Below are 27709 nucleotides of genomic sequence, written 5' to 3' on the forward strand. Positions count from 1 at the left end.
TCAAAGGCGTTGCATTGCAACGTGCTGTGAGCTTGTAGAAGGGCTACTGTGTATGTTTAAAAAACGTTGACAAAATGTGGGTACATTGGGTATGCTTCACACCTGAATGCAAATGCAGGAACTCAACAAAATTCTAAAAAGGAATATACTGTAACTGGGAAGGAAAAGTGCATCTTTATTCCCAAAACTTCTCGAGTCTCCTCCGCCATTTCAACTCGACGATGAAAGTACTTCAGTCCCATATTTCATTCAGTAGCATTTTGTGGTCAAGTGCCAAATATAGACAAATAAATAAAAAACACAGTATTGTATCCAATTATACTGTACAATTATCTGTCGAACAAAACTGTACCATTTTGTAGATTTTGTATTGTTACTTGCAACTTGTGTTCAGTGTAGGAATGTCCATTTTTGTTATCAAATAAAAACAAAATGGAAAACTTGATTATCCTTTTTTGTAATGCAGCTATAGCTGCTAAGTTATTGAAAATAAGGACCACTTAATATATTCAAACTAAGTCAAAATGTGACTATTATGTACATCACATAGCATTTAATAAAGCTAATTATGACTTATTTGGCAAACACAAAAAAATCTGTACAAAAAGAAAAAAAAAAGAAAAAGACAATTACTTTATACAATACAAATATAAATGCCTGGTACCGTAGGTGGAAATACAATGAATCTGTTCTCCATTGTTTTGCTATATAATATAGAACAGTTGTGCCAAATCACGTACAATACCATGGAGAACAGGGAGCATGTAGGTTTCCATTCCAACCCAATACTACACCAGCTGATTTTCATTTAACTAATTATTACACCAACCAACATAATTTGTGAAATTAGCTGAGCAGTGTTTGGTTGCAATGGAAATCTGCATGCTCTTTGTCTCATTAAATGACACATGATCAACTAAATTGAAAAAAGGCACAGAACAGAAGGCATACAGTATGTGAGTATTTAGGATTAGTTCATGAGGGTTTGACTGTTGATCCAACTCTGCAATTGCAATTTCCCCTTCCTATGTCTTATAATTTCTCTCTGCTACAGTCCAATATTCAGTAATAATAACATAAGATGCTGGACAGAGCATGCCAATATTGTAACAGTTTTTTTTAGAACATATCCATAGCTTTGTTACAGTAGGAGCCACACAGGAACGCCAGGATAAATGTCACTCAGCTCATCGGCCAATCGTTAGCAGTCTCCTTGATATCAGCCAGATTTCACAGTCTTCTCTTGTGGAGGTTATTTCAATTTAGAATGTCACCTGGCTTGATTTGTAGAAGCAAAGATTATTAAAATACAACCAAATCTTTGCAAGGAAACCGCCATTTCCATACTTAGATGGAGCCGACAAGCCTTGGAACTTGCACACAGTCCAAAAGTGAAACGGAACAAGCAGACCAGACATACAGGTAGTTCCCTTTGGAAGTATGTGTCCATTCGAACGGATCTTAACAGGGTAGGTTGAAAAATGGCAAAACTGTCCTTTACGGTCAGCCAATGAGCAGTCAGATCTCTGTAAGAGTGGCCTTGTAGGCGTCTGCATAGCTCTCGATGTTGAGGATAAACGTGTCTTCGTTGGAGTAGTGCTCAATGATGTTGTCATCCATGTTCACCAGGATCCTGACATGACGACAGAGATGGTGAGTAAGACCGGTGACATAATGATGATAATGATAAACTTAAACTTTATATTATGCAATATTTTTTTTAAACAAATCACTTAAACCCTATACTTAGTTGACCATAATGTAATAACGGCTCCTAATGTAATAACGGTTCATAATGTAATCATCTAAATGAAAAAAAAGCTAATAATGTAATAATAAGCTAATAATGTAATAAATGGATTTTTGCATAATGTAATAATTTAATAATGTGTTACATTAAGAACCTTACGTAGCCGCTCATAATGTAATAACAATCCATAATGCAATAACGGCTTATATTGTTGAGAAAAGTGTTACATTGTAATAATCTGACATGTTCTGACCATGATACTGCCATGATACTGCCATGATACTGGCCATAAACATAGTCAGCACCATAGTCAGTACCATAGTCAGCAGTACCATAGTCAGCACCATAGTCAGTACCAAAGTCATTAACCATAGTCAGCACCATAGTCAGTACCATAGTCAGCACCATAGTCAGTACCAAAGTCATTAACCATAGTCAGCACCATAGTCAGTACCATAGTCAGCACCATAGTCAGTACCAAAGTCATTAACCATAGTCACACAACATCCAATCAAGAATGATGACTATATGATAACTATAGAACTATAACAACAGTGTTTCCATCATTCATGAAATGGCTCTAAAGTGATGCCAACAATATCTTCTGACACTGTCGTTGTAGTTATAGTTGTGATGTATTCAGTTACTGTAGAACAATTCTTAAAATGCTATCTATAGTTATCATTATAGCCCTTTACACAACCTTCTCGTTTGCCTGAATAAAATAAGATGAGAACTATAAGATATATGATGTCCTGAACATCTTATGTTGTGAAAACAAAGGCAAAATGCTGCACTTTTGAGTGTAAAAATGGACACTCTCAGGTGTTATATTAACCCACAGAATGTTGCTGTGCACCAAAAAGAAATTCTGAGGGGAAAAACAAACTATTCTTCACTTACCCTTTTTTACTCTTCTTGTACACTTTGGCTATTCTCTCTGTGGGGACGCCGTATTTCTCTGATATCTGTGAGAAACAAGTGAAATTGGTTTGAGAATACAATGAAGAAGGCTTTATTTGTCACAAGCTAGACGAACGTTTTTAGCAAGCTCAACGTTGCTTAAGCATCCCCATAGTATATGGATACTGTAGTACACTGGTTCACTTGTGGACTTGAATTCACCCCCTGACACACAGAAATACTTGTGCTGACTACTCACTGCGTCAATCAGGCCTCTGAGTGTGGGAGACTTGAGCATCAGGGCATCAAACACTTCGTCTGTCTCTTTCCTCACGTACAGCAGCACTGGACAGAGGAAGAGAGAGAGAGGGGGGGGGGGGGGGGGGTGAGAGAGAGAGAAAGAAAGAACATTCAGTGCCATGTTTATGCCAATATTAGGTCAAAACTGAAGAGAGGCCTATGCCTGGATAGAAAAAACATTGACCTTTTCTGTCTGGCTCACATTCCTTTGATTAGCATTCCCCAGTTGTGCATGAATGAATATGTGTTACAACTTGTCTGACATTAGCTCTTTCTTTTTTTGAAAGTCATTTATGGATAAGAGCATTGTCACGGTCCGCTCCTCAGGCCGTGGACTTTGACTTTATTATTTAGAGCTTGAATGCCCTTATTTGGTCATGGACACTTTCGGCCGGTTAGGCCGACTTTATTATTTAGACCTTCAATGCCCTTTTATGGTCGTGGACACTTTAGGCCGGTTAGGCCTAAAGTGCATAATGTATGTTTCTGCATACTTCACGTTCTATTTGTATATTTGTATTGGTTGTTACTCTGTTGCCTTTTGCCCTGATGTTGTACCTTTACTTTGTAGTATTGTTTCCTGTCTGCCTTGTTATCGCTTCCTGTCTTGTCTCACCAGTATGTATTGTAATTGTTCTCCACCTGTGTCCTGTTGTGCCCCAGCCAATCCCTGTGCTGATTTGTCTTGTGTTCACCTGTGTCCAGTTAACCCTGTGTCTATATATATTCCCCTGTTTGTTCTGTTCATTGTCAGGTCATCATTTATTGTCAAGTGAGTTACGTTGTGTGTTGGTTACAAGCCTTTCTGTATTTTGATCCATTTAGTGTTAGTGTGTTATGTGCTGTACTTAGGCTGAATGCCATCTGTATATTGAGTCCTTGTTTTGCCTGCCCCATTTTATGGGAGTTTTAAGTTTTGTTAAATGTAGCCTACATGTAGTTAGTATTGTTTTTGTGGTTGATATATTTCCACCTTTTCAACTAATTTGTTATTTACATTTGAATGAGCAACAATTTCCCAGAAGAATAAAAACATTTGCTTAATTTTTTACCCTTCAGAATATTCAGTTCTAATTTGATGTTTCTGAGGGACCTATCTTCCGCTTGGCACAAGGCGGTGCTAACGGGCAGCGGGATAGCAATTGTCATCGCTATCTTCCAACCAATGCAGTTGACATTATTATGCGTGGCGCCCCCCTTGACTAGAATAGATCACTGCCTAAAATAAATAAGGAAGTAAAACAAATTAAAACATTTTTCAAAAAAAGGTCATGGATAAATTAACAAATGACATTTGTTGCCATTTGTTCCATAAATTAGAAAAATGAAACTTATAAGAAGTTGTGAAAATAGCAGATCTACAAGCTCACAATGCGTTGTGATATGCAACGTGTTGTGAGCTTGTAGATCGGCTATTTTCACTACTTTGGTTTATTTTAAGTGACAAGTGATATGGTAGCCTATCATATACCACAAAAAACGTAAATCGCTTTTGTGCTGAAACGGCAGATAAAGTTATTTTTCAAGCACTTGATTCTTCTTGAGTGGTGAGGAGAGAAAGGTAGAGAAAAAGAGTTTATGCGTTTATTTCAGAGAAATATGTTCAAATACCTCTCTTCATGTAAGAATGTTTGTGAATCCATAGCCTCCTGGAATTGTTTAAAATAACCTCACTGAAAAGCAGCACGAGCATATTAAGTTGATATGTCAAGATATCACATATAAGACTCACACCCATAACTAATTCAGAGGCTTAATACAACCCCTTAGAGCTGTGCGCCGGGCTTTACGACCAGGTAACGCGCTGTCTAACTAGCAAAACTGGTGTGGACACACCCCTGACGCTTTTTACATCATACATCATCTAAATAATCCCCTGTGTCTCCCCTGTTCTTTCCTAACGTCTTAAACCCTATACTGTATACTTTGTTGACCAGAGTCCCTCAGGGGTCTATACTAGGCCCGCTCCTTTTCACTCTACACCAAATATCTTTTTGTGTAGAGCTATTTCCATAGAATGTTCGCCCCGCAGAATAGGAAGTCTAGGTTCAAATTAACAGAGAACCGGTTGCTGCAGATAACAACATGGCTCTCTGCTGTAGCAGAACTTGACATTCATAGTCCAAACCTGGTGGGATGTGACTGATTTGGCACTCATTTGCTGGAGAGTGTGTGTGCGCGTGTGTGCGTGCATGCACACGCACATGCGTGCGTGTGTTTTGCAATTGTGAAGCTACCTCTCTTATGGGTCTCCTCTTTGATTTGTTTATGAGGGGAGGGGCAATGATCTTCATCCGCCGGCCGGAACATTCTTTTAACCAGCACACTCCTGAGAGAACACACACACACACACACACACACACACACACACACACACACACACACACACACACACACACACACACACACACACACACACACACACACACACACACACACCATAATGCTTTATTTGCATTCCACTCTCGTGATGAGGATGATGTGTCTGTTTCCATTAATTTCCATACTTCATGTATCATATTTGCATGAATTGATGTAAATGCTTTTTTTGTTTATTCTGTTCATTTGCTTATTTGCAGGTAAGGTACACTCACCCTTCTCGCTCGATCTCTTCTGTGTTGAAGGCAAACACCTGAAACATACATTATAGTACGGTAAGCATTACTATATTGTATATTACTGTTTGTTTGTACCACAATTCTAAATAGGAAAACATAATTGTGGCTTTAGCTTCTTTTTTTAAAGCTGGAATTTAAACTAGCAGGGAACTTGAAGAAACTATTTAAAATTAGCAATCAAACAATTAGTACAAATGAAATGTGGACTGACTGCAGGTACAGTAACTCAGAGTGTACGGGTACATTTGGTTTCATCTTTGCACCTAAAGGAACATTTCACCTGTTTTCAAGTCATCTCCATAATATGGATCGTCACCAACACTCACTATAGGACAGTACCATTTCTCTACACCAGGGGCTTTCAACTGATTGTGAACCAGGGACCACCACCCTGACTAAGAATCAACCTGGGGACCACTGTTGTGTTGGGTAGGGATATAGGCTAATTGTAGTGCTTTGGTAACACTTGCTAAGCATCCCATGTCTATGCATCCCACTGTTTCTCAACCAATAGTCCACGGACTACTAGTGGTCCATGGCATAATTAGGCCTGCAGGTGATCCATGGGAAAATGTTTTAAAATGTAAATACATCAATAAAATACCTTTTGTTAAATGTATTAAAATATGTTAAAATAATATCCATCAAAATAAAGGTCCATCAAATGTAAGAAATATTTGAATTAATAGGTGTAGAAAAAATGTAAAAAGCTTGAAATGAAATAATGAATGTTAAGGGCTTGATTTAATTTGTTGCACGAAACTACGTGCAACAAATTATATCAAGCCCAGGCATTATTTAACAGAAATATGCTAGTGGTCCAGAGCAACAAAAAAAAGGTTCCATTCTCTTACTTTATCCATCCTTCCATTAAACTCATGTTAACTGATATATTGATTTGTATCTTATGTAGGCCTATGAGTGAGCAGGCACATGCGATTATATGGTCACATTTCAACTCAACTCAAATCTCACATTTAAAATGACAGAAGCACAAACACAATAAAATAGGTAAGGTAGAAAACAGAAGGTGATGCAGTTTTATATCCTTTCACTAATAATGATGACTTAATCGGCAATCTGGTGCACTTCCCCTTCTTGAGATTCTAATTCCCTTTTCTGTGAAATTTCTTGACCTCCGACTTCCCAGTAACCAACAACATTGACGTGTCACCAGGTCATTTAGTGCACTATTTCGTGGAAGAAAATAAAAAATAAATACATGCAATACCTTCACGGACCACCAGTGGTCCACAGACCACCTGTTGAAAACCCCTGCTTTACACGCATTGCCTACCAATGGCATCATTGTTGGTCATTTCAAACATGATTTCAAAATGTCTTTTAATTAATGCAACAATGGCTTCTATTTAAGAGCGCTAACTTTCCAGGAAGAGAGAGGCTGTAGTTTCCATTAGCTTGGAATCCCTATGTCATTTGTAGGCAGAAGCAGGTTTCTGTCCAAAGCTCGACTCCGACACAGAGCGAGTAGACAGAAATGGTGAGGGGCCGGGCCAATTACTGTATATTAAGATAATGTTGGAAAAACTGTTTCATGTCAAGGACCCCCAAAATTATATGTATTTGGCCGCCAACCCCCCATCTCAAATATTTTGTTCCATAGACTCCCAGAGGCAAAGATTGGAGTTAAAAATGTTCGCTTTAAAAGTATATATTGAAAGATTTGCACAAATTGCCACGATTTAAAAAAAATAGCAGAGTAAGAGTAAGTACTAGCTCATAGTGTGGCACAAAGTGACACACTATGAGCTTGTAAATCTGCTATTTTTGAATAGCCAAAGTATAAAATAAAGCTTTTTAGCTATCTAAAATGACACGGATGCTTTCCCGGTTATAATTGGTTAAGGGTCAGCACAACAGGTTGTGTGGTCCTACCTGTCCCGCCCTCTGCAGGTTGCCAAAATGGACGTCAGGGATGAACAGAACTGGCTGTGCCTCCAGGTCGCTCATGGTCTTAAAGTAGGTCGTGTCCGGCTTCTTGGGAGCTGTTATCACAGCCACACTGCCGTCCTTCCCTATAAGACACAGACAAGAGAGTTTACAGTAGAATCCCATTTGTACCGAAAGTGTACAAAAGTGTAATCACTGAGTAAGATCCTCAGTCTAAATCTCACACATGCACTTTGCGCCAACCTTTCGTCTTCTTACGGAATTGTTTCCTTTCCTCGTCTCGAATCTTCCTCTCTGCTCCCTGAGAAGGACACAAAGTGAAATAAGTCAGTTTATAAATAAATTGTATTGACAAAGCCATGAAGACCCAGCTTTTAAATAAAACAACGTAGGAGTGCAACAGTTGATCTAATCAATGTAATTGATTATAAAAACGAATTTAATAGAATATTTCCCTATGTTTGTGCTATACCGTTTTATTATCTATAAAACAGTGCTTAAGTGGTTAATCAGACTAATACATGTAGTCAGTTACAATACATGGTATGATACTGACATGAGACTGACCATAATACTGGCCTGATACTACTAACCATGATATTAACCATGATACTGACCATGACACTAACCATGATACTGACATGATACTGACCATGATACTGACATGATAATAACCATGATACTGACATGATACTGACCATGATACTAACCATGATACTGACATGGTACTGATACTAACCATGATACTAACCATGATACTGAAATGATACTGACCATGATACTGACATTATACTGACTTGAAGTATTTCAGATTATTTTTAAAAAGTTGTGTTGATTCATGAATATAAAAAAGACAACCAAAAATGCTTTTCAATTATTGTACAAATCAAAAAAGTTATTGTAATAAAACGTCATTGCTAAGAAAATAATCGATGGTTGCAGCCCTAAACTTAACAGTGAGCACATCGGTACATGAAGAAACAAGAGAACAAGCATGTGTGTGTGTGTGTGTGTGTGTGTGTGTGTGTTTGGGGTACATTGCACAGGTAAAACCACTAGAGGGGGAAAGACTGCCAGGAAAAGATTCAAGACCTCAGCTGTAGCTGTAGTATTTAATGTTTACACAGAGTCTTTTACCATCCCATTTAGTAGACTGAATGCACAATGTTTTATAAATGTTAACCCACTCACTTCTACCAATTGTTTATTTTTCTTATTTTTTTACAGCTACTAACATTTTGTAAATTAGCTGCTTACAGGCAACACAGAGCTCATTGAAAATAAGCTCATTATCTAACGCTGGCACATTTACATTGATGTGTATGATAAACATACACATCATATAAGATATGATGTGTAAATAAATAGTTCTCAGAACCGAGGGGACTAATACCGGCCATAGCTGAATGGTTAGGGAGCCCGCCTAGGGAGCCAGAGGCCCTGATTGCCCCAGGTTCGATTCCAGGCCAGATCAGCATATGTGTCGATGAAATGAAATTTGTCCCTGAGCAAGACTCTTAACCCCTAATTGCTCACAGGTTCTCATTGGAAACAAGACCGCAAGGACTTTCATGAACGACCTGTTAAAAGGAATTATCCTTATCCTTATCCTAATACATTACTTCAACCCGGCGTCCCTATTTTGGATAATGTATTTTTTTTTTTTAAATGTTCTGGATAAAAATAAATAAATAGCTGATCTACAAGCTTGCAGTGCGTTGTGAGCTTGTAGATCGGCTATTTGCACGTTTCTTTTACGTGTCACTCAACGTATACAATTAATTCTGGTTGGTTAATTTCCAGCATTGTGCTCACCTTGTCACAGAAGACCTTGATCTGTGAGTAGGCCCTGTGGAGTGGCTTGTTGCTGCGGTTGTTGTAGCTGTAGGTGTCAATCTGAATCATCAGAGGAAGACCCTTCACTCCCTTCTGAGACGAGAAGTCTGTACTCAGACAGTTTACTGTAATGAAGATCTGACCGGCAGAGAGAGGGGGAGGCAACAAGGGAAAGGGTTGGGAAGATGTTTACTATACACCTATTTACAATAAGTCGCAACACATCACAGTATCCATTCGACACTGATACATCCTGACAGTTAGTTTCAGGCTGCAATATGGAACTTTTAATGAACACATTGTTCTTTTAACCAAAATGTTTGGTAGTATGCTAATATAATATAAGGAGGTGGGCTCCATACTCGCCCATTGAGAAATGTAGACCCTGGTGTCTATTTCTGAACCGATTTCACCCTCTGGCTTTGTTGTGGAATATTAATGTATTCTTATTACACAATCCATGACATTGCAATTGGCAGTAGTTGGTTGATCATTAACGTCAGCCATACAAAAAAAAACATTTGCTGTAGCAGAGGGGAAAACCTCATCCAAGGGTATCCTACTCACTATACACTGTTTACACTGCACCACTGTGTTTTTTATTTTGTCAATTGTCTTTTGTCATGCTCTTCAATGAAAGCCAGGTACAAACTTGAGTGAGAAACAGGTGAAAACAGTGATGTTTAAGTGAATGAATTCAAATTAATAATCTGAGAGTGTGAGACTTTCAACAAGTTTCTGAGTATACTGAGAACTGTAATGACATGGATATTTATAGTTAGTAGCTAGTAGTATAGCTAGTAGTATAGTTAGTATAGGACGTTTAATAGTTATGTGGTGTTTTGGATAGTGTGCTTCAGGACCCTGCTACCGACAGGGGTACTGGGTTCTCCAGCCCACCACTCATCTTGTTGGGAAACTGGCTTTCTTTTTCAAAGGAACAGTGACTGCAAGTACAGAATACTTTCCTTGATGATTTCAAATGAGCTCCAACAAGCATGTGGTAAAATAAATCTGTTATTTTAACATGATGCATGTGGGATTTAAGCTCACAATACTGTTCAATAAGCTAACCATGCCTTTCTGCACCCTAGTAATTGATTAACAGATCTTATTAGGATTCAAACAGGCAAAATCGTGAGGATAGCACTCATCTTTATTAAAAGACTTATTTCCAAAGTGTTCCTTGGTGTAAAACAGACAAACATTAATAACACATGGAAATACATAGCTAAAATAGTTTCAAAACTAGAACCCTCAGTTTATAAATCCCTGACCTTATTTCTTGAGCCACGTTGGCAGGAAAGATGCAAGTGAGAATTAAATACTTAACCTTGTACAATTTAGATGGGGAGTGAAAATCTGCCAAATGGAAGCCTTTGATTTACAAAACACTGACATAGCTATCGTGCCGCAGAAGCGTGGAAGATGCCAGTGAGAACGCAATTCTTAACCTTGAACAATTTAGATGGGGAGTGAAAATCTGCCAAATGGTGGTCTTGAACCCCCAACCTTTGTTTTTCCAAGCCACTGACATAGCTCTTATGCCACATGGCAGATGCAGGGGAGAACGAAATACTTAACCTTGTAGAATTGAGATGGAGAGTGAAAGCTTAACAAATAGTCTTTGTCATAAAGAAAGGTTTTTTAATGTCTTAAACATAGAGACCAAAACTGGGAGATGGTTCCACAGTTGAGGTGCCTGAAACTTAAATACTCTGAGCCCTTTAATCCATTAAAACCGGGAAAGAGTCTGTGTCATTTTAGATTTTAGCTATATATCGTTGCCGTCAGGCAGAAACCTCTTATCTCCATATTCTAACTTGTTTTTCTTGATTTCTTTGATTTTTTACTTGATCATACTACAGTGTCACACAAAAGCATTAAAAGTAGCAGATCCACAAGCTCGAAACATGACGCGAAGCAACGTGTTTTGAGCTTGTAGATCTGCTACTTTTGCTACTAATAATCAGTACATTCCAGTCCAACCCAACCAAATTATCAATCAACAAAAACAAAATTATGAAAGCCATTTGATCAAAACAACTTCTTGACCACATATAAAGATACAAAAAAAGAAAAGGGTGATACCCAGGCAATCCCCTACTTGTCGGGTGAGAAAGCTGAATGTTCACGGTCATTAACAATGATCAACTCTCATCAAAAAGGTCTCAAATACTAACCAGTAAATGGTTAACTAATGTATGCAGGACCAATGGTGGGTGAATTAGAAAAAAAAAACTGAGGTATGAACTGAGGTACGTAAAGAATCGAGGTGTGAACCAAACCGTGGATTTGGGGCCCTATTAGCCACGAAAGATACTTCACCCGCTATTTGCTGTTCATGTACAACAGTAGACTGTTTATCGCTACATCATGAAATAAGCGTCATAAACATTTTAAACAACATGTTGTGAGCTTGTACATCTAGTATTTTCAAAAAGTGTTGAAAAAAATGTGAATATTTTTCTCAAACATTTTAACAACACAAATCTTGTATGGGGGTCACTGAGACAAAATGTTTGCAGTTGGGGGTCCGCGACCAAATACAAATTAATTTGGGTTTCCTTGACATGAAAAGGTTTGAGAACCACCGTCCTATGACACTGGAATTCAAAAAGTACTCTTGAAATGAGAGTAAACACATAGCGTTAGCCTTTCCTTTCAATCAAATGGGTACAACTTCTTCCTGTTCTCCAATAGGTTCTCAAACTTTCCTCTGGGACATTGGATTTCAAAACACACCTTTAAGTTGAGGTGTCTTTAACAAACAACCTGTGCATCTTCAGTCAAGTGGAGAACACACAAGAAAACCACTTTCTGTTCAATTTAAAGGAGCTACACCATGAATTTAAAAAATAATAATAATATTTGATATCATATTGTTTATGTCCCTCAAACGTTTTTCAAAAGGTTTGAGCCTAAATCAAGCCTCAGATATACTCATTCCAACTAACTTCTCTCTGGCTTATAAAGCACTTTCACCTGCAATACCACATTGTCCTGTTTGGCACGGGGCGCTAGTGAGCCAGTTTGTATGCATGTCATGTCCTGGTTCTGTGTGGAAAAAGTAAAAAAAAAAAATAAGAAAAAATTAAAAAAAAAATAAAAATTAAAATTATATATTTTTTATTATAATTTTTTTTTTTTTTGATTTTTTTTTTTTGGTTAGAACTGAAAAACGGGATGAATTGTTCCCAGACGTGACGTAGGGTGGGGGAACAAATCTGACGGACTGTTTTCAGACCAATTTACATGAAAACCACAGATAGCCTATGAAAGCCTGCATGCTCGAAGTCGGGTATTTGTTGGAACAGAAGAGAGGTGGGGGAGACCAAAAACACACAAAAATGAAGAAAAAGTTAAAATTCATGGTGTAGACCCTTTAAAGTTTTCCCCATCACTATTTGACCTCATTGTGAAGATGGATCGGATATAAACAGCACCAAAACACTTTGGAATACCATTTTCCTTTACTTATGCACTTAAGGAGGCAGGGACCTGTAGTTCTGCATGGTATCTTTCATGGTGTTAAGTGTGGTTGTGGAGGGCCATAGATTTGGGCCTCACACAGCCTTTTTCTCAAAAGGGCCTCAAAGTAATTAAATCTGCCCCTGCCCACTCACCAGCATAACAGACCCCTTCATAAAGAACATGTCAGTACAGTGCTTAACACAAAGACCGAGCTTATCATTATGTACTTGGACCAAGCTAAGTGCACTTGCCTGGGAAACCCCATGCATTGTAAGTGAATAAGTTGGGCCGTCACTGTTTACATTCCCAGTATTACCTGACAACAAAAAACAATAACTTCATTTTAACATACAATGCCAGCTGCACTTCTGTTGTCCCTTAATACAAATTAGAAAACCAATTATAAATAAACAGGAGCTTTAAAGGTCATGGTGGCTGATGAAACAACATTAGCTTGGCTTTTCAGACATAATTGCAGGAGCAGTGTGTACCACAAAAGAATGCACAACCTCTGTGATACGCCTGCAGCTATATCACCATCTAAAATAAATCCATAGAGAACAACAGGTGTATTCACGCTCAATGGGCCATCTAGAATAGGCTGGCTTTATGACCCAATACATAGAGAGAGAGAGAGAGAGAGGGGGGGGGGGTAGAGTCAATATTAGCCTGGAGAACTGTGCTTGGGTTTTCTCCAGCAGCCTCTTTGTCTCCAGGACACTAATACAAATGAAAGAGTCAAATAAGGAACACACACACACACACACACACACACACACACACACACACACACACACACACACACACACACACACACACACACACAGAAATGAGGGCAAAACAAACAACAGAGGGTGTGGATGAGGATTGGTTTGTGTTGGCCCCTGGGGGGCCTCTATAGAGACTAAACAGCGACAGGGGCTCCGTTTAAGGAGTGGCCACAAAGGAGTGTGCTTCACAGCGGACATGAAGCACAAACAGTGTAAAAGTACATCAGTGGTTTCAAAAGACTGACTGTCAGCTCTGTGTAATGGACATAACTGCTAAACGACATATACCAGACATATAAAAGTTGTGTCTTCTTTTTCTTCTTCAAGTGACTCATTCACATTGTAATATGGGACTCCCATAATAAAAGTAATGCAAGTCAAAAGAGAACTTGGTAAGCTCCTGGTGGTGCATTACATTAAGATATCAAAATTGAGGTGAGGTCAAATTGAACAATGTCTAGAATTATTGCTGTGAGTGTCAAGCCAGGAGTGATGCTGTGTGTAATCTTGAGTCTGGAACAACAGGTGCATGTTAAACTGTAACAAGCATGTAGTGTCTTGGTTTGGCTCATGACACAATCAGAAAAAAGCACGTAAAGTTTTTGACCTCACTAGTGGGGTGCTCTAAGGATGGTTGTCAGTCAGTGTAAGAAGCAGCACGGCCTCTAGGTGCCGCTAGAAGGGCATGTTTTTCCTCTTTAGTTGTTGGGGTATTTGCTACAGTAGATTTGCATACTGCATGTAGAATTTGTCCTCTGCATTTACTCATCCTAACTATTAGGAGCAGTGGATGCCATTAATAAACATTAATGTAGATATGGTACATTGTAGGTTGGGGAGCAGTTGCGGATTTAGGATTCCGGGAGTAAGTGTCGAAGGTACACGTCACTAAGCCACAGACTGGGTGAGCCAGGGCAAACCAGTGACCTTCCAATTCTAAGATGGCCTTTCTACCCACTCAGCTTCAGCTGTGTCCATGAAAGAAAACACTATCGCCCGAACAGGGACTTGAACCCTGGACCCTCAGATTAAAAGTCTGATGCTCTACCGACTGAGCTATCCGGGCTCTTTCAGATGTCAAATGACCCTTTCCGATTGATAGTTCCAGCTCAGCACGCACATGCCATCACATGCAATTAAACACAGAGGTATGGTGTGCGGGAATATTAGCTAATTTAAAATGTGTCGTTACCTTAGCCTCTTCATTGACATCCCATGTGAAGGAGATGGCGTTGTAAGCAATCTCCTCAATGTTGCTGATGGTGTTGAAGCTCTCTTTGTAATCAGCTGTAACACACACACACACACACACACACACACACACACACACACACACACACACACACACACACACACACACACACACACACACAATACAATAAGCAGGTGCAGTTTAAGAAAACACACACATCTGTCAAATGCATTATACTGTTAATACTGCTTTTGAAATAACTCCTTTTTTTAAAATAACACGGCAGGGCGTTCATGTGGATCTCTGACGTCATGTTGGTGACTGATTCTCAAAGTGGGGTCAGGAACCCCCAGGGTGTGCCAGGGGTCCCAGGCAACATTTGTTAATATAGCATCAAAATCTGTTTGATCACTTTAACCCTAAATACATTTCCTATTTGAAAATATCCAATCTACAAGCTCACAACAAAAGATATTCGGGGATTGACTTCATTGGCCTACTGGCAGTATGCACACTAAATGTATATCGGTGTAGTGGTTTGCAAGACTAGCCACGAACAGACACAGACAGACCTCTCCAAGACGGCCTGGCCCCTAAGAGGCATGGCATAAGAAAACCCCAGAAACAGATAAATGACAAGGCAGAGTCAAATGGCACAACTCTTTGCTGGAGCAGGTAGCTATCGTCCAGCCTGATAAGCAATCAAATGGCACACTTCAGTTTTATTAGATCAGACCTTATCTACTTGGATAAACAGACCTGTGAGCTTCAAAGGCAACAGGAGGAAACTCGCAGTCGATCTGACTGCGAGTGCAGCCATATTAAAAGGCAGATAGGTGAGCTCAGACACCGGCTATTGTTGACCTACATCGTACACAGAGAATGGAACCAGGTACATAATTGTAATGTGATGGGATTTCAGGTGCATTTTGAGAATGTTCTCACATACAAATAAATTAATTGTTAAGGGGGAAGAATACGGGTAAATTAAAGGCAAGGCAATTTATTTTGCAACTCCTAGGCCAATGCACTGAAAAATAGAAAATTATATACTAAAGAATGTTTTAAGACAAATGAGACATTTCAACCTATAATAGCTCTACCGACTGAACTACAGTATGCAGGCTCCTTTAGACTCTCAAGGGCCCTTTCCCAGCTTGGGACTATGCAGTGTTGATTGATTGATCATTAAAATAAACATGCTCAGACATTATATTAACTGCCACAGTTAACTTAATATTTAATTATGATTATAATTGTAGCCATAATCGTGCAGCTCCAGCTTGAGCCAAGAAAATGGAAATCTCAATGTCGACCAAAATAATCGAGCAGCCATACCACCAGGTCATGAAGCTTCTTGTAAGTTTAAACACATTTGTCTAGAGATGTTCATCTAACAGAATATTCATATCGTTACTGTCGGGCAGACACCTTGTATCTCCATATTTCAACGTTCTATTTTCTTTTGTAAATGAATGCCCTTCTTTGTCACACCACACAAAAGTAGCAAAAATAGCCGATCTAACAAGCTCACAACGTGTCGCAAGCTTTCTATTTTTGAAACTTTTTAAAGAGAAAGTGAAAGTGGTTAAGTGTGTCTGTGGTATTAACACTAAGTGACAAGAGCCTGTGACTAAATATTAACTACTTTGTATCCAATGGAACACAAAAGGTTCCTTTTTTCCTTTTCTGAAAGGTAACGTCCGGAACAATATGTAGATTTAATGACGATGAGACACAGAGTTGCTTCCTTGTTTAGTGCAGGGTTAAAAGGTTGCATAGCAATATTCTAAGGCTTAAAATATTTTTTTCAATGAAAGTAAATCTTTTTAGCATTTTTAACAACATTTAATCGGTGTATCTTAATCACACACAAGTAAATGTTGCCTCCAAAATATTTGGCTGGCAGTGGTTAAGAGCATTTCACCCTCAACAACATCCCCCATCAATCCAACCGCCATTCCCACCCAGATAGTTCCTGGTTTTGTCAGACGCAGCAGCCACATGCATGTCTGTTAGTTTGTTTCCCCGTTAAATAAGGCCATTCAAATGATCCCATTCTGTGACATGGCCCCAGGCCATCACCCCCACCCTCTACTGCTATTCAAATCCCTTTCTGGGCAGTGTCAGGTTACAGACTGCATCCAGGTACTGGCTACTCTGGCATGGGGGAGAGAGGGAATTTGGACAGACACACACACACCCACAAATCCTATAGCCTTATGAAACGTCAGTAAAATCTAATAGAGAAAACCAATTTTGTCCCCAATTTGACATGCCGACCCCAATCAACTGGTTTCAGGTCCAACATTTGTTACCAAATGCGGCCTGTATCACACGCATGCAGGCCCACACATGCGCGCACACAAATCTTGGAAGCCGAACTGACCAAGATAACCCAAGATAACCCAAGATACAGCAACTGATATATCCCTGGAATATTCCACTTAAATACACACTCTATTGTGTATTTTCTCCTTCATGAGAAACACAAGGAGTGGCGTGGTGCAGATGCAAGATACACGATGGAGATGCATATCGTTGTTGTCGAGCAGAAAACTTGTATCTCCATTTTTCTTTTTTTCTTTTTGTAAGTTAATGCCCCGCTACAAGTGTACAAGTGTGTCACATTGTGACGCATTGTGAAAATGTTTGAAAGAGAAAGTGGTTAAGTCTTTCTGTTGGTTTTATACACATTGAACCGTGTGAATAAATAATTTAGAGGACATACAAGGTTTCCACCTGACAGCAACGATATAAAAATCGTACTGTATGGGTCAGAATTACATCAAACAGACCATGACCAACCAAGGAACGGTGTGGCGAGCATTCCTTTCTCTGTCCCGACAAGCCGTGTGTGTGTATATGTGTCTGTGTGTGTCTGTGTGCGTCTAACCATCCACCCCAAGTCTCCCACATACCACCGAGGCGCTGCCTGGTGAGCAGGCCCCAGCTTGTCGTGTACAAACTCCCTACACACTCACTCAGCGAGGCAGAGGAACGGCTCCATTCAAATGAACCCATTCAATCCGGGTTTTCTTTGGCTATTGAAAAATAGCAGATATACAAGCTCATAGCGCGGCACCGAGTACCGCGCTATGAGCTTGTAGATCTGCTATTTTGGTAATAATAATCGTGAACATTTTTGAATAATATATATACATTTTTAACTCAGATCTTTGCTTCTGGGGTTCCCTGGAACAAAATATTTTGAGATGGGGGGGTCCGCGAACAAATATATCATTTTGTGTGGTCCTTGACATGAAAAAGGTTTGAGAACCACTGATATTATAGCAAAAATGATAACTTAAAAATGTTTACATATTCAAAGACTTGTAGATCTAGCAGATCTACAAGTCTGTAGCGTGGCACTCAGTGCCGCGCTATGAGCTTGTAGATCTGCTTTGAATAGCCCAAAGTATAAAATAATGGTTATAGCTAAAAATCTAAAATGACACAGTATGCGTTCGGATTGAATGGGTTAAATTACAACGACTGAAAACGTTGGAAAACAAAGGACCCCAAGCTTTGAAACACAAACGTGATGTAGAATATTTGACTCTGTGGAATGGAAAACCTACACCTGAGGGAGACGCTTCAGAGAGTAATCACACACTGTTGTTACGTGATAAAGAAACTGAGATTTACAAAAGAGCTACATATTGATTAAATTGATTAACAGGTAATACTTTACTTCTGCAAAGTGCAGTACAGTTTTGTGGTTCTCCTAGTTCAGTAAAAGTTAAACTCGTTTAACGTTCGAGGTCAAAAGGGGATGGTTTGTAGTTTAAGCAACAACAAAAAAAAGCATGAAAAAAATGCAAACCTGGAGGTTTTCTTGCACCAGTAGCACTAAAGTGTAACACTTCAAAACATCAATTTAAAGATTTGGAGATATTTTACACAATCTCGAAGGCAGTGTCAATGAGATTAAGGGATTTATGTTGTGTGTGCAAACAACACTGTGTTATTATCTGCGTCTTGCGTGTGTGTTTGCGTGCGTACGTGCGTACGTGCGTGCGTGCGTACGTGCGTGCGTGCGTGCGTGCGTGCGTGCGTGCGTGCGTGCGTGCGTGCGTGCGTGCGTGCGTGCGTGCGTGCGTGCGTGCGTGCGTAAAGGAAACCAATCTCCTGTCTGCCCTGAGGATGATGGGCGCTGCTGTTTGCTGAATGTAGATTAAGAATAATTTGGGTGAATGCATAGTTTAGTCATGCCATGTTATAAGCTCAGCTCATCACTGTTTAATTGGCAAACTACAGATTTATTTATGTTGTCTTTGGGCTCTCCTGCTTTGCTTCAATGATTACTCAATGCCATGGTCTGGGCCTGAGAGTAGAGTAGTAGATACAGAACAACATAAAAGATACAGTACAGTACAGTACAGTACAGCAAAGTATTTGTTAGTAATTGCTTTGTAGTTTTAATTCAGTATTGAAGAAAAGAAAAGGACACGATTACAATGATAGAAGATAAACAATAAATATTGATATATTGCCCAGCCCTGCTGTAGTGTAGAGTATAGGAAGCATTTTACGGCATGGCTGTGTATGACGCAAGATGTCTACAAATGGGTCTAGTTGTCTGTCTGTCTGTCCAGGCTAATCTTGCAAACCACTGGACTGTTCAGTGCCAATTGTTTCGTGCAGGCTCCCAGTAGGCCAAGTAAATACCTCCACACAATATTTTTCACAAAGTTTTATAATATAATATGTTTTAAATAAAACACCATGTCAAAATATAAACCTTGAACCTTGAACATGAAGTCTGAGATCCACATGCAAGCCATTATTAGACCCCGTCTTGTTAATAAAAGGAAGGAGCAGTACATCATGTGAGGTATTTATGTATTCCCAACAAGAAAAGGTGCAGTGGTACTCTTACCGATGTCTAGAACCCTCTGTTTGGCTGTGTGCTGTCGCGAGTGCCAGTACTTCCAGTACTTCAGCTGTTCATCTCGGTTCTTATCTTCACTGAACACCACCATGATCACACTCTGGTCAAGGAAAGAGCAAATCAAGACACTTTAAATGTGACCATGGGCCAATAAACCAAAGACCAGAGAGCTTTTAACCTGGATCTATCGTTTCGCTATGAAGAGCACATGTGTGAAGCCTGATTTATAGGTCGTCATAGGACAATGTCGCACACCAAAAATAGCTTGTAGATCAGCTATTTTCGGCACGCAATATCGTCATACAACAAAGTATAAAGCAAGCATGAACCACTGCCAGGCATAACGCGTAGCAATGCGTTCTGTGTCACTGTCTTGTGAGCTGGTGAAGCTCTGCCAGCCTATGTAAAATGCGGCATCCAATTGACAAGCTTTAAACTTAAATGTTTAGTTAAGTTTAGTACTCATAAACACCCCTGACAATATAAACTTTAATCCTGCCTGACTAGAGATCCAAACCCACAAGACCCTGCTTCAGTTAGGTCACAGATCATATACATTATAATTATTATTATTATTATTTAAAAAGTTACAAAGTGATTTACATAACATTTAAGATACAATTATATTGACATAAAATAGAGCACTCCTTCCACACTCACCCGAACTTTGCTGATGGGGTGACGCAGGCGTTTGTTGGCGCTCAGCTCGTTGAGTGTCACAGCGTAAAACTGACCTTTGTTTAGGTAGGTCATTGGTCCCTCACCCTGCTTCTGACGCAGCGAGCGAGTGGCATCAAGTGTATACTGGAAACTGTCACTGTTTACACACACACACACACACACACACACACACACACACACACACACACACACACACACACACACACACACACACACACACACACACACATGCACAAAGATATGCTGAAGTTAAAGACACAAACACATAGTACTCGTACAACATGCACGTGAACCCACACACAAACACAAGTTAATATAAGATATTCAAAATGTGTTTGTGGTTTTTCGTTAATTAATGCTTTACTTGATCACTCTACAGCATCACACAAAATTATCAAAAGTAGCAGATCCACAAGCTCGAAATGTGGAGCGCAGCAACGCATTTTGAGCTTGCAGATCTGCTACTTTTGATATTTTTGCATTTAAATCCTGAAAAGTAAGAAAGTAAGGTTTCCACCCGACAGATATTTGGAATGGAATTTTATTTCCTTACGCAGTTGCAATGCATTTATTTTCTCTGTAATTAGACACAGTTTAGAATTAAGAAAAACTAAACTAAACTATGTAGAATTAATTTGGCCTGGTTATAGGCTTTGGGTGTAATTCTTAATTCTGTAAAATAACTGATCTGCAAGCTAGCATTGTTAGCTTGTAGATCGGCTATTTTCAGACGGACAACATATAAATCAGAAGTTTCACTTACAGTCCTTCCTGGTGGAATAAGAAGCCATCCGTGGCCAGAGAGGAAGGTGTATGATACTTCCGCTGTGAAGGAAGAGGAAATGATTAACAGGTAAGAAATTAATTTAGTCCGAGTCAACAATGCCACACACCAGAATTTTAGGAATGACATGATTAGTCCTCTCTGGACTAATTTGTAGATTGCTAGCAAACCAAAACTAAACCCTACATGTAGATGGCTCTGTAGGAGGCGAGCCATCTACAAATGTGTGTCTGTGTGTTTTCACATATTTTTTAATACTCAACTTTAAATTAGTGAATGGCGGTCAGATAGAGTTGAACCCTTGCCCAAATAATGGAGACATATGTCATAAATACGTCTGAGTTCCACAAGAAACCACGCTATTAGACCCTGTCTTGTTTATTTTTTGGCTTGTCATAGGTGTTAGACTACGATCACTGAAGCAAACACTTCAGGGTCACACCACAGTGACCTATGGCCTTTCTCACCCCATCGCTCTCCTCTTCATAGGGGCTGTCAGGCGGACTTTGCTGGTCCTCCTCCACGTAGCCAGTATGACTGACGGTGGTCACCTCATATGGACCCGGCTCGTAGACCACCCGTGCCGGCTCCTCCGCTTCTACCCTGTAGTGAAGCCCGCCCCCCATGAACACAGGTGCGTACACCTCCGCTTTCACCACGGCCACGGCCGCCGGCCCTCCGTCTCCCCCTGATCCGGCGGGCCCCGCTGAGCTGAACGTCTCGCGTTTGGCTTCCGCTTGCTCCGTGTTGAGTGACAGGTTGACGGGGACGGACTTGAGGACCTGGACACGATTGTCCACCGTCTCACTTATATCACTTTGGCTGCTGGGGTTCGTTGCCAGTGGAGATCTATGCAAAGACAAAAGTTATAAGACTAAATATGACATACAGTACAGTATGTGACAAGAAAGCAACAGTTTCTACGGTTTCTGGTGTTTTGAATGTTTAATGTTGCTCTGAATTAACCACTTAAGCCCTATATAATTCCTTGTACTACAAATAGTCCTATTCTTTTGACATGCCCAAAATAGGGATGCCTGGTTACAAGTGGATAACGTTTATACTGTCTTTTAAGCACACGGTGAACAAACCAGTAGATGTGGTTATTAAACCATTATATGAATTCACAAATGCATTAACACCATAAAAGAGAATATGATTCTTTTTTTTTATTCCTGAGAGGCTGCCACTTTTGAGATATCAGGTTTTCATCCGAACATAGTTATACCGTATGACATAGATTATTACCAGCCTCTTTTGTAACTCTGTATGGCTCAGGTGGCATGACACTGTGCCAATAATTCCAAAGAATCCAATCCAGCTGATGTTATCTTCATATTCTCAAAAACAGTGCTTGAATTGGAACAGTACTTGCTTGTACACCACACCAGCACTTCTCATGTTGCTGTCTTGTGTACTGCAACATCTTATTATGTTCCCCAACATCTTAAAACCTTTGGGCAGTTCTTTGCAATGTTCGGTTGTGGACTACAATACAGTGCTTGCTGCTGTGCTACTACATAGAATTTCCCCATAGGGGAAGATTTGGTCTGACCGTCTATCTGTCTGACGGATGGACTGTCCGCCCGTCCGGATTTGTTACCCATAATGCAACACATAATGCACTTGTACATTCTCCCAGCATCATAGATCCTAATTCCCGCTCTTAATCTGATATTAATCTGATGATGCTAAACAGATGATAATGCGTTCTCATATATTGATGTCATGCACTCTGTTTCAGCCCATGGCCATACACAAGCACATTGGTTAGAATCAAATATATCCTTGAATCCCATCTGTTACTGTTGATATTGCACGTCAGCCTTTGAACATACCAACCTTTTTTCCGTCTCCTCTGTAATTTCAACCACTTTGGCAACCGGTAACAATCTCTTTTCTTTAGGAACCTGAAATGAAGTAATGCAGAAATGTTATGTTAGAAACATGAAATGACATCAACCGAAAGTGAAAAGGGCACAACACACTGCAACTATAACAATAGAATACATCATACCAAAACGTAACACAATCCAAGTGTCATTTCCTGTGACCTGTGGGAATAGCTGTCTACCATGGTAACAGTGATGACACAGAGTAACTTATTCTTATTTATTCCACTGTTTCTCAACCAGTGTGTGGTCCATGGCATAATTACAGGTGGTGCATGGGATGGTGCAAGTCCATCAGATTTCTGATAATGTTTGAACTAATAGCCATACTGTGGGGAAAAAAGCTTGAAATCAAATCTTGACTGTTAAGGGTTTAATATACAGAACTTCGTTGTGCATGGTGTCGCACACCAAAAATAGAATAGATCTACAATGCATCGCAGCATTACAATTCCAGTTTTCAGATCATTCATGTAAAACAAAAACATATAGAAATTACTGTGCTATGCCTTCTTATACAAAATTATGTATAAATTGTTGTGGGGAGGTGGGGTGGGGTGATAATTGTTTGAAATGTGGTAGTGGTCCAGAGCTCAGTAAAGGTTGAGATCAACTGATTTATAGGGAAAATACCTGTTCCTGATTGGTTGTCAGGTGTCCGTTAATATTGTATATAGAGACACACAAAACCTAATACCACAATATTTTTGAACCACATGCGGTTACCTCAATATACAAATTGTGGGGATGATGATCACCAAATATTTACACAATAAGATTTCTAACAAATATGTTTTCAGTTATGCCTATATAATAACTAACTGGGTAAATGCAAATAATAGAACAGCTAGAACAATCAGGCAAGTTGAATAAATTACATCACTTAAGTAAAAAGAACTACTCTTATACCTATATCCAAAACACCAGACAAGTCTCATAAAACAATATTGATATACAATACTGATATAGATATAATGATATGCGATGCGTTGTTATTTTTTTGTTTGAAAATGTATGAAAACTTCATCTAACAGATGAATTTATGACCGATAATAATTGTCTCAAATAATTGTGATCAGGCGATAATGTAATAATTGTGACATGCCTAGGGATCAGACAGCAAAGCACCATGTTAATGGGACCAAACAATTGCATTTTCTCAGTCAGTATTTCACGCAGCCAAAACGCATCGATCAACAAAGTTAATGTCACAAATTGAAAACATGAATAAATGAATTGACAGGGGAGCATTATTTCCTCTCCTGACCTTATAGTACTCATAGAGCAAGCCCAGGGCGTTGGCACTGTCCTCGTCACCGTTGATGCTCATCATGGCCTTGGTGGCAGCGGTCAGTGGGTTCTCCAGGTACGACCTCCAGGCCTCATCCTCACTGGTGTACGCGGCTCGCCGCACTGCAGGGTATGAGTTTTCATTTGGAACCACCACCACCAGACGTCTACTGAAACATAGATGCACGCTTACACATAAATACACACATGAACATATACATGTACACACATATGCACACACGCACCCCTGACACAAATAAATACTTTTGCTGACTACTTATAGCATATTCAGAAGAAGAATAAAAGAAGAAATTCATCTGTGCTAAATGGAAACTAACTAAACAAACATTATGATACATTCATGATAAACACCAACTCAACAAGAGAGATTCATCTGCCATGGCCAAGGCAACTAAAATATGTGCAGTGTGCATGGTTGTGCATATTCATGCCTGTGTGTGTGTGTGTGTGTGTGTGTGTGTGTGTGTGTGTGTGTGTGTGTGTGTGTGTGTGTGTGTGTGTGTGTGTGTGTGTGTGTGTGTGTGTGTGTGTGTGTGTGTGTGTGTGTGTGTGTGTGTGTGTGTGTGTGTGTGTGTATTTCTTTGCTAGGAGTTGACACAGTCAGGCCTTTTCTTTGGGGCTGTGTGTTCAAACTAAGTGTTGTTGTGACAACAGTGTGTGTTAAACTGGCCTATGATCTGGACTTAAGTGAGCCTAGAGAGAGCAGAAAGGCAAAGTTGCTTGTCACACGCACACACACACACACACACACACACACACACACACACAAACAAGTTCATATTCCATACAAATTCTGTTTGGTCTTTCAAATCAACTGTTACGGTGTACAAGATTAATATGCCCCACTCAGCTTCCCTTCACCTGTTGCCTAAATCAACCTTAAACCAATGTACTAGCCTACAGTTTTATGAATACTAGGGCTGTCACGATTATGACATTTAACTTGACGATTAATTGTCTCAAATAATCGCGATTAACGATTTAACGATTGTGTTACAATCATCTACTTTAATTATAATGTAATTATACAGGAATTATTGATGAAAAAATCTCAATGTGTAAATATTTTGTCAAATTTTTTTTTTTTTATGTCTCCCCTATCCAGAGATGAGAGAAGGTTTTTGTCATGATTCTAATCTGTGATATCATGTTGATGTAATTTAAAAAAAAAATCATTACATCTGTATTGCCATATTTTCATAGTTTCACAGAAATGAAGGACTGCCATCAGTGCATGTGTGAATGTGAGTAAAGTGCTTTGGAAACACAATTAAATTATTAAACAGAATTACTTGTATGACAATTATTTGTCAACTAAAACGTCAAGATTGTGTGACGGCCCTATCACTACACCATTAGAATATCACAAGTGAACTGTTCAATATGGAGGCATGGCATCCCATTTGAACTAGTTTCTATTCGCTATTATGGCAAGCTCTCTCCTGCACACATCCACCCCCTCCCCTCTCAGCCCCACCAGCAATGTACATGTGTCCACTCCCAAAAGTCTGACTTCAAATCCAAGATGGGTCAACATGAAGATTTGGACCAACTGGTAAGCCATGACAATATACATGCAATTACACATCAGGGAAGTGGGTATGGATATGACAGACATGCACATACATACCACAGATGAAGTCACACAGAATATATTTGTTTGAACAAAACATCAGTCCTTGGGATTTAACTAAATATTGCCATTGTTTACCATAATAGTGGTATAGGGAGTGGATGTGCACCTGTTGTGCTCCTCTGGGCACTGAGTCAACATCATACATGTGTCACAATATAGATTTTACTTTTAATATGATCAGACTGGGTGGTTTATAATCAATAACATAACTGTCATTTCACCATTATGGTGTGATGTGCTAAGTCATATTATTATTGTTAGTAATCTTATTTTTATTAGTATTATCATCATTATATCATCAATATTATCATTATTGTCACTATAATATGAGAGATCATGGGGTTATTTTGGGGTAATAAGGTTTGACACGTCTGACAATTGAGAGTAATTACAGTTGTCATCAAAAAGTAATTTTCTGCTCTCAGATTATACAACTTCAATCCAGCAGTAGCCTGTAATAGCCTACTGAAGATGATAAACCAAAGCAGACAATGCTTGTTCTGAGAAATAATCCTATTAGACAGTGAAAATAAACATGCCAATGATAACGTTAGGCCTTCCTGTGAAAACCGTATAGTCCCAAATTAATTAAAACATAAGCCTGGTTTCAATAAACCAAACTTAGTCGTTCACTGGCACAGCGTTTGAACAGAATAGGCCACTAAACTATCCAAACAATGCATTTACAACAAGTCAAGTAGGTAAATCATGTCTAAAGGGAGAAATGGCATGCCGTGGAAGTGGGAATAAAAACCTAATTTACGTTCTAAAACGGAATAATATCTATAAAGACATCCAATCTGTGGGCTACTTTATAAACTAGCCAATTCCATCAGTCAAAAATGGCGAATTCTGCTCAGACGGAATGAATCCACAGCGCTAACTATTAAACCAGTCTTAATACAATTACTGAACATGTCAAAATCCTCCAAACAAGCGTGAATCATCAACAGTTCTTAGCTTCTTATGGACAAATTACAAGATCAAAATAGGCAACCTTAAACAGTTATTTTTACACGGGAAAAAAAAAGACTTGAAAAGTTAGTATTCCACGCAAGTTCAGTTCATCAAAGATCCTTTCCGCTGGCTTGATCACTTACTTGTCTGATGTCTCCTGTGACATATTTTTGCTTCCTCTACAGATTCTTCCTGGTGAAACTGGACTTTCAAGTCGGAGCAGGTAAAGGTAACAGGTAACAGTGAGTGAGTTGCCAAAGTTGGTCTACAGGTAAGTCGACTTTTTTTCCTGCCCCGCTTCTTTTTCTTTTTTTTCTCCCCCACCACACACACACACACACACGCACACGCGCGCGCGCTCACTCACACACACACACACACACACACACACACACACACACACACACACACACACACACACACACACACACACACACACACACACACACACACACACACACACACACACACACACACACACACACACACACACACACACACACACACACACACACACACACACACACACACAGCACTCTCTCTCTCTCTCTCTCTCTCTCTCTCTCTCTCTCTCTCTCTCTCTCTCTCTCTCTCTCTCTCTCTCTCTCTCTCTCTCTTCTCTCTCTCTCTCAGTGTTGGAAGAAGTACTCAGATATTTTACTTAAGCAAAAGTAGCAATACCACCACAATATAAGTAAAAGGCCTGTGTTCAAAAAATGTTTCTTGAGTAAAAGTCCAAAAATATCAGCATCAAGTACTAAAATGTTTGAAAATAGCAGATCTACAAGCTCACAATGTAT

The 27709-nt window shown here is 39.4% G+C and overlaps 1 protein-coding gene across 2 annotated transcripts; it reads right to left on the bottom strand.

Moving 5' to 3' along the window:
• Nucleotides 1-730: 730 nt before the first annotated feature.
• On the bottom strand, nt 731-27192 carry grhl2b (grainyhead-like transcription factor 2b). Of its 2 annotated transcripts, none has more exons than XM_084079660.1 (16): nt 27053-27192; nt 24273-24465; nt 22956-23023; nt 21581-21962; nt 21093-21154; nt 20309-20465; nt 19637-19748; nt 14755-14849; nt 9298-9456; nt 7726-7783; nt 7468-7607; nt 5548-5585; nt 5191-5282; nt 2913-2998; nt 2654-2718; nt 731-1633 (listed from the first exon to the last, which is right to left on the bottom strand). In XM_084079660.1, exons 1-16 carry the CDS (start codon nt 27073-27075, stop codon nt 1519-1521), a joined length of 1845 nt encoding a protein of 614 aa, XP_083935786.1. In that variant the 5' UTR covers nt 27076-27192; the 3' UTR covers nt 731-1518. The 2 variants fall into 2 exon arrangements, with proteins under 2 accessions (XP_083935786.1, XP_083935787.1); XM_084079661.1 differs by having other exon boundaries at nt 24273-24462; nt 27053-27177.
• Nucleotides 27193-27709: the final 517 nt, after the last annotated feature.

Source organism: Gymnoscopelus microlampas, assembly GCF_963454915.1.
Source record: "Gymnoscopelus microlampas genome assembly, chromosome: 15".
NCBI classification, from domain to species: Eukaryota; Metazoa; Chordata; class Actinopteri; order Myctophiformes; family Myctophidae; genus Gymnoscopelus; species Gymnoscopelus microlampas.

Bases quoted from the DNA above. Each gene is read 5' to 3' on its own strand.
- grhl2b (XM_084079660.1), bottom strand. From the start codon at position 27,075: ATGTCACAGGAGACATCAGACAA. The intron at 5,586-7,467 runs GTAGGACCACAC...TGTATGTTTCAG, and splicing joins ACCTGCAGAGGGCGGGACAG to GTGTTTGCCTTCAACACAGA. The intron at 1,634-2,653 runs GTAAGTGAAGAA...TCGTCATGTCAG, and splicing joins TACAAGAAGAGTAAAAAAGG to GATCCTGGTGAACATGGATG.